At 39.8% G+C, this 11,504-nt stretch overlaps 1 protein-coding gene across 1 annotated transcript; it reads right to left on the reverse strand.

Annotated features, from left to right (window-relative positions):
• Nucleotides 1–7,289: 7,289 nt before the first annotated feature.
• On the reverse strand, nt 7,290–9,123 carry LOC126455225 (piggyBac transposable element-derived protein 4-like). The gene is made up of 2 exons (XM_050091157.1): nt 9,009–9,123; nt 7,290–8,905 (listed from the first exon to the last, which is right to left on the reverse strand). Exons 1-2 carry the CDS (start codon nt 9,121–9,123, stop codon nt 7,290–7,292), a joined length of 1,731 nt encoding a protein of 576 aa, XP_049947114.1.
• Nucleotides 9,124–11,504: the final 2,381 nt, after the last annotated feature.

Consider the following 11,504-nt stretch of genomic DNA (forward strand, 5'->3'; position numbering starts at 1 on the left):
GACCACACTAGGCTCTAACATATAGGAGGTCTGTTCAAAAAATTCCAGAACTTTGGCCACAAAATTTTTCTGTGGTTACCTTTTACTTATTGTGCATGGTCTCCTTTGAAATACTTTCCTCCACAATTAATACACACATCCAATGCTGTTTCCACTTCTGGAATCAGTCTCAGTATGCCTCTTGCTGGATTACACGAAGCACCGCCTGCGAATTTTTTTAATCTCATTTATCATTGTAAATCTTCGTCCTTTCAATGGGATTTTCAACTTTGGAAATTAAAAAGTATGCAGGGGCCAGGTCTGGAGAGTACAAAGGATGAGGCAGCACAGTGGTTGCATTTTTTGTGCAATAGTCGCTCACCAATAGGGATGAAACTGCAGGTTTGTTATCGTGATTCAAAAGCCATCAATTGTCTCACCACATTTCACCCTGTTCCTTTCTCACATTTACTCGCAGGCATTGTGACACTTCCTGATAGTGCCATCAATTAATAGTTTGTGCCTGTGGCATGAATTCACGATGAACTAATCCTTCAAAGTCAAAGAAAACTATCAGCACGGCTTTGACATTTGACCTGACCTGATAAGCTTTTTTTGGTCTTGGAGAATCTTTCCCAATCCATTGTGAAGACTGAACCTTTATCTCAACATCAGAACCATAGAGCCACTTCTCATCACCTATTATGATCCTCTTAAGGAACAAGTCATTCTCATTTGCAACTAAAAATCTCTTCACAGACTGTGAGGCGAAGGTCTTTCTGGTCTTGACTCATGAGCCATGGGACAAACTTAGTGGCAACACAATTCATTCCAAGATGCTAGATCAGTATTTCTGACATGATCCAACTGAAATGTTCATTCTTCTGGAATCTCTTGGACAGTCAGTATTCGACTGCCATGCAGAATTTCATTGATGTTCCTGACATGAGTGTCATCAGTAGAAGTCAAAGGGCTTCCTGGACAAGGGTCACCTTCAACATCCATCCAGCCATTTTTAAACCATGTCAACCATTTGTAACATTGAGTGTGACTTAAGCACTCATCACTGTAGACTTACTGCAACATTTGATGTATCTCTGTGAAGGTTTTCTTGAGTTTCACACAAAATTTAATGCCGACGCATTGCTCTTTAACTTTGCCATCTTGAAATTCACAAACTATGCTACACAATGTTCTACTCGATACAGCACTGAAAAATAACTAGCAGACACACACCAATTAAACTTCTGGCAGTTACACATTAAACACAGATGTGTGCAGGGATGCCAACTGCATTCACTCCAACACACTCTGAATTTCACTCCAACACATTACTGGTGCGAAATACAAATGTTCCAGAGGTTTTTGAACGGACCTCATAAGCCAGGCAGAGCTGGTCCTAGCCAATGTTAATGCAATCAGTAGAATGCATACCACAAGATGTCAGTGTTATCACAAGCAGTGAAGTGCACACCATGATTGTTATTGTAAAGCCTATGGTGTTATTCTGGTGGTCTCTATTTCTAATTGATGGGAATCTTATATTGCTGGGATTTAAGTTTGCTTGGTAATAAGGAATAAATACAGCTTGCACTGTTCTTATATGACACCCTCACGATAACATATACCATGATATATTGAGAGTTGTTGAGACATTGTGTTCCGTTGGCACGAGGACACTGAAAATGAGGGCAGTACTCTCTTGAACCTCAGCAGAGAAGTCATCCAGGTTGATATCTGTGATTTCGATGCTAAACACTAAATCAAGAGGGTGGCAGGGGGTGGGGGGGGGGGGGGGGGGGGGGAGAAGAGTTAAATGGGGGATATCACACTGAGAGGTGAAGTTGCCAAACACTGCAAGGCTGTGTCTTGTGGAGCAGCAGCATCAGCTGTAGTTGGTGAAGCTGTGGGAACAGACAGCTATACATCATCTGTTCATGACCAAGCTGGATTTACCATATTTAATGAGACTGTTTGTCATTTGCTGTTCAGTAGAACATCCAGTATGTTCTGTCCCCAGCCGAGGACTTTGTGAGGGCCTGCATATAGCGGCTGAAGGGATGCATGGATGGAGTTTTTCAAAGCATAATATAATCACAGGATACGAGATGCTTTTGAAATAAGACTCATGGTAGGGAACACAGTTTTGACGGAGGAGTATGGATGTATGAAATGCGTTCACATACTTGATGACTAGAACAGGAATTTGATCCTCATTTGGGAGGTGGGAGTGTTAGATGAACTTGGCCAGGTTTGCTGCAGAGAATGTTGGCAACTGATGCATGTAAGTCTTCTTTGTTGGTGGTTCATTTTCCAAGGAGGATCTATGGTAGTGCTTCTGACCTGGAACTGCGGTGACACATTAGTGCCTCTTTAAGGGCACAGTGCCATTGCTCTGTGGGTGATAGGCATGGTGTGGAACTTTTCAACACCACACAGTTCACAAAGTTTTGAGAGCAATGTGGTTTCACATTGGTGGCTCTGGTCAGTCGTTTCAGATGAAGGGCAACCAAAATGAGAAATCCAGGAGTTGATGAAGGAATGGGCAACCAAATCAGCCGTAATATTGGATAAAGGAATGGCCTCAGTCCATCTCATGAATGATTGACAGTGTATATCAGAAGTTCTGGAAGTGAGGGAGGGGGCCAATGATGTCAATGTGTGTATGATGAAGTCATGCTTTGGGGATGCTAGACTGTTCTAGAAGTAGCTGTGCATATTATCCAACTTTACTTCTCTGGCAAGTTACACAGGCCCACACCTAATCATGACAGTCATTCTTAACCCCCAGCCAGATAATCCTTTCTGTAACCAGTTAGTGGTAGCCTTAATGCCCGGTTGAGTGAGAGAGTGTAAGGAGCTGAAAACTGCTCATTGGAGATGGGATTGTACCACTGGTTGGAGAGTACTTATCAAAGTGTTGCACACAATGGGCCAGGTACTTGGTGTGGCTCAAGAGTCATTGCACATTTTGTGTCCTTTAGCATGTCTGCCAATTCAGTGTCACTGGTTTGCAGGAGGGCCTACTCAGTCAGTGGGGAACACGATAATGTTAATCCAGGACAGGTAATCAGTGACAACATTGTCAGAACTTCATATATATAGCCTACATCTGTTGAATACTGGCTGATAGGTTTATGTGCTGCAGGTGTCAAGGAGGTACATCTTTTCTCAGATTGTGGATGCCGTCTGCAAATGACCAATGGACACTGTCTTTAGTGAACTCACACCCTTTCATGTAATCACGAAAATTCTGATTGCCTCATAGACCATGAGGAGTTCACAGTTTAACATAGACCACTTTCATTGTGATGAAGAGATTTTTTTTGGAGAAAAATTATTGATGTTCAGTAGTATGGCCAATATGCTGTTGAAAAACTTTGCCTATTCACACCAGCAGTGATGATGATGCATGCCTCAGGTACAAAGTGTGCCAGTGTGATGGCATCGGTGAGAGCAGACTTGAGGGACTTAAATACTTGGATAATGTCATCAGTCCATTGAACATTCCTCATGCTCAAGGTACTTTTACCGATAAGGGCCTTGGTAAGTGGTGGCTACATGAAGCCAGTGTGAAGGAGGTGATGTTGGTAGAAGTTTATAATGCTTAGGAATCTTCACAAATCATGATAGTCTTTTAGTAGAGAGAGGTTACAGATAAATTTAATGTGTGTTGGATGTTGGACAGGTGCCCTTAGTCAATACCATACAGCCAAGAAATGTACACTGTCATGAGATAAATGAGACTTCTCATTGTTAATTTCAACAATATTGTTCTGGAGTGTGTCCTGGCCATGTGCCAAATGGTGTTTGTGTTCCTCAGGGAGAGGGAAAATGAAAACATAAAAGTAAGAAATGCAAAAGATTCATCATAAGTGGCAAGCCTTGTATCATATGGGGGATCTTTTCATAGTATTGATTCTGTGAGAAGTACCGTTAGTAACTGCACCTATGCATGCATCACATGAACCTGTGGAAGTAATGTCACTGTTGGTCTGAGGGCGCACTGGGAGGAATCACCGGGCAGCAAAGTGTCACTGACCTTCGAGTACTGTGCAGGAGTGGTGATGGAGGAGGTGTGGACATAGGTGCCAAAGTGTTGTTGGGGTGTGATGAATGCTTAATGGAGGGCTGATGTAGTGTCTGATGAGCTCATGCCAGTTGCACAGATGCTGTGTCGATCAGTTAGTGAAGCATGGCATTGTGAGTGGCAGAAGCAGAGTGTGTGCAGGTTGAATTTGCATGAGGGTGTGTGTGCGTGTGTGTATGTGTGTCTACTGCTGACAAAGGCTTAATGGTCAAAAGCTATGAGTGTGTGAATCTTTTTATTGTAAATGTCACAACTCAGCATCTCTGCTATATGGTGAATAGCAACTTTCCTTCTGTGGTACTGTACAATGTAACATAGTCAAGTAACAGCTCCAGAATTTCATGTTTCATTGCATCATTTAAGACTATCATTACTGCATCAACACACATAATGCTTACCCATGACTCCTTAAAGTTTCAACAGGAAGTTGTTCAATGTTCTTTATTCTTATACACAATGGATTTAACTCTTGCTTCTGAATGGTGCTTAGCAAACTCTTAACAGAAATTGTTGCACATGCATAAGGGATATCTGGAAGACCATTTTTGATGTAACATGATGACTCGTGTAGTCCTGAAAATTCCAAAGAGGACAAATTTCATGTGTGTAGTAGATACACCATATGAGACATTTATAGCTCTTTATATGTAGATAATCCTGTCCAGTTTTTACCTGATTTGTTAGGTCCAAGGAAATCCTTCAAACAGGGCTTTGTAATGTGAGCCAGGGATGTAAATGGAAGATATGGATGTATCAGTATATGTAACAAGGCCCACATTTGGAAAGAGCATCTGCAGTGAGAACACTGCAGTATTGGGGGCCATTCATGTGAATTTCCATTGCAGGCAAATGTAAGGTAGGCAGGTAGTGGTCTAGCTGTTAATTTGATACTGTCCAGCTATGCTTCTGCAAATGAACTATGGCAGTGGCTCCCATTTACCTCAACAGATTCAGACTTGTGTTGCATAGTGCTCTGACTGACAAGTAAGTGTTTGCCAACACCCTAAAGGTTAAGGTAAATTTTCTTAATACTGTACTTGCAATATGCTTACTTAATGAAATAGTAGTTCCTGGATTTACATCATTTTCAGTCAGGAACTGTTGCATATTTACTCCCTGGACCTAAGGTTTATCTTAATTTCCATCAAGAACTATAAGCTTTTTGTGTTCATTGAATGTTGTTCATTCAAAAATGAGGGTTACAATTCTGGTGACAAGGAACTTCCAGTTTTGGTTCTCCAAGCACTACCATGAATGCAAAATTTGTTGAACAATTTCCACTCTTGAAATCATCCCAGCCTCATCCTACAGTAATCTGAGGTCCCCACACCTCCCATCCGACTGTTTACGCCAACTTTTTCCTTTCATCTCCTCACAATCCATCTTTTATTCTACATATTTGAAAGTTTTACAGTGTGTCAATGCATCCTTTAGGAACAATATTTTCATTTTTCCACATAATTACCATCCCTCTCAACTGCCTTATGCCATCTTGGAACCAGCGCCTGTATACCCGCATGGTAAAATTCTGGACCAACCTGTTGGAGTCACTGTTTGGCAGCATGCACAAGGGAGTCATCATCTTCAAACCTTGTTCCATGAAGAGAGTCTTTCAGTTTCCCAAATACATGATAGTCACATGGAGCCAGGTCAGGACTGTAAGGCGGGTGTTTCAGTGTTGTTCATCCGAGTTTTGTGATTGCCTCCATGGTTTTTTGACTGATATGTGCCCGTGCATTGTTGTGCAACAGCAAAACATCCTGCTTTTGCCAAAGTGGTCAAACATGACTCAGTCGAGCATGAAGTTTCTTCAGTGTCATCACATATGCATCACAATTTATGATGATTCCACTTGGCATGATGTACACAAGCAAGAGTCCTTTGGAATTTCTTGGGTGAATTTGCATGATGCCACTCCATTGATTGCCTCTTCATCTCTGGTGAAAAATAATGGAGCCATGTTTCATCACCTGTAACAATTCTTCCAAGAAATTCATCTCCACCATTCTCATACTGTTCCAAAAGTTCACTGCATACCGTTTTTCTTGTTTTTTTGTGAGCCACTGTCAACATCCTGGGAACCCACCTGGCACAAACCTTTTTTAATGCCAACACTTTCAGTATTCTGCAAACACTTCCATCCTCTATCCCAACATAGTGTGACAATTTGTTCACTGTGATATGTCTGTCAGCAGTCGCCAATTCGTTAACTCTCTGCAGTGCAGTACGAGGCCTGCCGCTGCGAGTACAATCCTCAATATTGCCGTGCCCGCTTTCATCACATAACCTGCTTGCCCACCAACTAACTGTACTGCGATCGACAGCAGCATCTCCATACACCTTTTTCAACCTCTTGTGGATGTTTCCCACTGTCTCGTTTGCACAGCACAGGAATTGTATGACAGCATGTTGCTTCTGACAAACGTCAAGTGTAGCAGCCATCTTGAACACATGCTGCAACGGCACCACTCACGGGAACAGGTTGAACCAAGTTTGAGGAAGGATGTATCTACACACTGTAAAACTTTCACATATGCAGAATGAAAACTGCATTTTTACAATAATAGTGTGCATTTCTTTTGGAGTGACCCTCATAATTGCCCTCTAAAAGGCAAAAGTCCTGAGTCTGAGTCTCAGTCTAGCATACAGTTTTAATCTGACAGGAAGTTTCATATCACCACACACACACTGCTGTAGAACAAAAATTTCATTCTGGAGAAAGAGGATCTGATTACTTTATTATGTAAACACATAAATGTCTTGTCAATGAGACTAAGAATTATTAAATATTTTGTTTGTACTTTAAATATTAAACCTCGCAGCCAATTCTCCATAAGACCATACTCTCTCTATACCAGTATATACAAAGCCATTGCTACAATAGGACATTAACACTCTCTGTACCAGGCCTATTTTATGCACCCGTCCCTAGAAACCGGGCAATTTTACCAATATTAAAAAAATTACTGCATCAAATCTACTGTTTGGATTGTGGCAAATTTGGTACCATCTTGAAGCTGCACATTTCTACTTTAATTCTGAGTGAAAGAAACTACTTTACAATGCACAGCTTTAAGGTACAGTTATAGAAATCACTTAGATGTTTTAAGAATTTAGAAAAAGTCATACGAATAAGGGAATACAATTGTGATTTATTTTTAACCAAAATTGTGGCACTACATTACATGTTTCTGATAGTATACAGTATTACATATAAATTTCACACAGAATCATATTGTTTTTTAGTGTGGAAAATTTTAAAGCAAGGTTCCAGGCAGAGTGCAACGCCACACTGTTCACATTCGTATCGTGTCTCTTTGCGAGAAGCCTTGCCACTCTGTTTCTTGCTCCTGGAACTGCACACGTGACACACACGAGCAGCATACTTCTTAGTAGTTGCAGGTATGTGCTGCAAAAAATGTCTCTTTGTTAGCCGACCTACAGTTCCTTCATTTCTTGGAATGAATTCAAGTGTGTCGTCTTCAACAAGCTGAACTGCAAGCACTGTTATAAAGTCTGTTATTGTAATTTTCTTCCTGTGCACTGCATTGTACAGCCAAAATGCATTTGATACTCCCATAAGCAGCAAATGGAAATATAATTTTCGCCACCATTTCACAGTTCTGTGCTGGAACGGATTGTACTGCAGGCGTTGGTCTCCAATATCCACTCCAATTTTATTGAGGTTGTAATCAAGTACCTGAAGTGGTTTCAATACTACAGACCCATTTCTCTTAGTATGCGTACCAAATGTTGCTTGATGCCTTGTAGACAATGTATACACATCTCTCTTATCTTTCCACTTCATTGCCAATACATTATCTTTACGCCGAAAAGACATTTCGCCCTTTTTCAGCTTAGCAGATACTAAATCTTTAGGCAATCCTTTCCTGGATTTGTTCACAGTACCAACAGCTCCAGTGCCTTTCTCTGCCAGTTGCTGAAATAGCTCTGGACTGGAATAAAATCGATCTAAATACACAGTGTGGCCTTTGTTCAGCAAGCTGCTGTCAGACAACAATCGCAAAATAACCGCAGACGAAGAATTGTCAACAATATGCTTACCAGCATAAACTTCAAAATTTACAACATAGCCACTACTGGCTTCAGCAACAGCATATACTTTCAGTCCATACTTATGAGGCTTATTTTGCATGTAAACACGGAAACTCACACGACCTCGAAATGGGCAAATTCCTTCATCAATTGTCACTTTTTCTGAGGGACGATATGCCTGGATACATCGCTCCTTCAAATTATTATAATATGGCAAAACTTTGTAAAGTGGATGAAATCCATCTTCGCCTGGTTTTTTCTGATTTGAATTGTCAACAAGATGCAAGCATGACAGTATCTGAGTGAAACGCAAACGGCTCATGACATGGGGACAAAAGTTACAACTAAGAACAGGATTAGTGCTCCAATGGTCCGCAATTTTGGGCTTTTTCGAAACACACATGTGGAAAATAATACCCAAGAAACGCCTCATCTCACTTATAGTCACTGGCTTCCACGAACTCAAAACTGAATGGGGCTTCAGATTATTTCCTCTTCTTTTCTTCTGTATTGTCTGTGATGCATACAAATTTGTCTGTCTCTTGAGTTCATTTACGTCACTGTCAGTAAGGAACACTTTACTGCAATCCAGTACAGAACTCGACTCATCAATATCCACTAGTATCTGCCTGGGTGTCGTGTTGACAGGCAGAGGTCGGTAGGTGTCAACTGCAGTCCACTCACTGTCTTTCGGATACGGCACAGCTGCTGGATTTGAAGCAACACCTTCAACATCATTCTCGTCTTCATCTGAAGACAAACTGTCATCAATCTCGTCTTCTAAAAAGAATATCACATTATGTGTAACTACATACATCGTTTACACATGTTCAACAGATATGTGCGTACTGCACAATTACGTGGAAAATTCGGAAATACGTACCTTCAAACACACCATTGCATTCAGAATCGTCTGAATCACTCTCTACATTATCCAGAGTGTCGCTATGATTGATCAAATCCGCAATTTCTGCGTCTGATAAACCGCGCCGAAACATGATGACAAACAACTGAATGATATACAGACTGAGAACGCAAAGATAAGTTTTAACATGAATTACAGCGCTGCCGTGACATCTATGGACGCATTTTGTTAATAAACATCTGAAAAACGTATAGCGCTGGCCAAACCCGTAGAAATAACGTTGCAGTGTTTTGAATGAAATTAAATGTAGCGGCCCGTAAATTTTACGGGCTTGGTGATTTTCGCGCGATCCCAGGCCCGTAAATTTTACGGGCTTGGCGCTTAGAGTGTTAATAGAGTGTTATAGTGAAGTACAATATAACAAACGGTGAACCAGCAAGCCACACGGCAAACACCATGAATACCATACCTGGAAAACATGAGGATTTTTTACCACTAAGTACACTAGCTCAAATAGTGAGGTAAGTGGTCAAGCAAGAAATGATTCCCTCACTGTCCATAATTTTAAATTACTCCATCAAAATGTCAGTCACTCCCAAATGAAATATAAATAATATTAAATGATGCAAATGATATTTCTGTACTATGCTTTACAGAACACTGGCTCGAACAAGATATGTTAGAGCAAACATACCTTCCTCAGTTCCAACTAGCAAGCATGTTTTGTAGGAAAATATTGAGTCATGGGGGTACTTGTATACATGTTAAAGAAAATATTGAATTCAACAGTGTAACTAAATACTATAAAATGTCCTGTGAAAAAGATATAGAACTCTCTATTGCTGAACTACTAAGGCAAAATACAGTTATTATTTGTGTACACAGGTCACCAGACAAAAAAGTGTTTTACAATCACATGGAGGAACTCTTGGAAGAAATTCACTCCCCCCAAGAAAAATATAATTATATGTGGTGACTTTAATATTGATAAATTCAGAGATGACATTATAAATTTACTACAATCGTTCAACATCAGTCCAACGGTAACTGAACCAACTTGAGAAACAACTACCTCTGCATCTATTATTGATCAGATCTCGATAAATATGTGCAAACATGACTATAACACGCTAGTTGTAAACATGGGTTTTAATGATCACTATGCTCACATTCTTGCAATGAATGTTTCACGACACCAAATTCTCAGTTGAATACAACACACTGTAAGGAATTTCAGTATAAAAAATGTATAATATCTTTGTTCTCTCCTAGAAGGTGAAAGTTGGAAAGGTGTATATGACTGTAATGAGACCAATGAGAAATATGATAAGTTTATGGCTACATTCAAACATTTTTTGAAATGGCTTTTCCCAAGAAAACAACTATGTTGAACTCTACTAAAGCAACAAACAAGTGGATTACAAAACGGATAATCATATCATGTCAAAATAAAAGGAGATTGTATGAGTACTCCAAGCATAATACCAGTCCTGATTTTATTGCATATTTCAAAAGATACAAAAGAATTCTAACAAGAGTTATTTTAAAAGGGGAAAAAATAGAAAATGACAAAATATTGTGTGATTCCAAGAATAAAACTACAGCAATCTGGCAAATTATAAGAAAAGAAATGGATACCAGGCCAGTTAATCACAGTAATATAGAGCTGATTATGAATAAAAATAAACTAAATGACCCCAAATATGTTGCTAGCACTTTCAACAATTATTTCTCAAATATAGCACAGCAGTTAATAAATACACACCATGGCAAACAGCCAACCAGTCACTCAGATCAAAAAATTCATTCAAACACATTATTCCTGTATCCAGCAACACATGAGGGACTGTGAAGGATCCTAAAAGAATTAGCTAATAAATATTCAGTGGGCGCTGATGAGAAACCAGATGCTATTATCAAAGCTAGTGCAACATTTATTGTGGAACCACTAGCTGACATAGTGGTTTATTTCCAAATGATCTAAAAACTGCAAAAGTAACACCTTTGCATAAGAAGGGTGATATTGCTAATTATAGACCAGTTTCAGTTTTGTCAGGCTTCAGCAAAATTATGGAAAAAATGTTCCTTAGAAGATTAACAGTTTTCTTAAATAAAGAGAGGCTGATAAGTGACTCCCAACATGGGTTCAAAGCTGGAAAGTTAACTCAGGAAGCAATTTTTGCCTTCTTAAATGAAGTATTAAGAGCAGTTGATGATAACATGTATCTGGGATATTTCTGGATCTAAGTACAGCCTTTGATGTAATAGATCATGGCATTTTCTCGTGTAAATTAAGTAATTATGGAATTAGAGGCCAGTCTGAAAAGTGGATCCAGTCATACCTCAGTAATCGTCTGCAGATTACAGATATAAAATACAAAGATAGTGAAAGACAAAAAATTTCAAGTTTTTACCGTGATGAGCTGAAAATCAGGTATGGAGTCCCACAAGGGTCAGTTCTAGGACCTGTCCTATTTCTGCTGCATGTGAATGACTTTGCTAGTAAAATACGTG

This window comes from Schistocerca serialis, chromosome 1 (assembly GCF_023864345.2).
Source record: "Schistocerca serialis cubense isolate TAMUIC-IGC-003099 chromosome 1, iqSchSeri2.2, whole genome shotgun sequence".
Taxonomy (NCBI): domain Eukaryota; kingdom Metazoa; phylum Arthropoda; class Insecta; order Orthoptera; family Acrididae; genus Schistocerca; species Schistocerca serialis.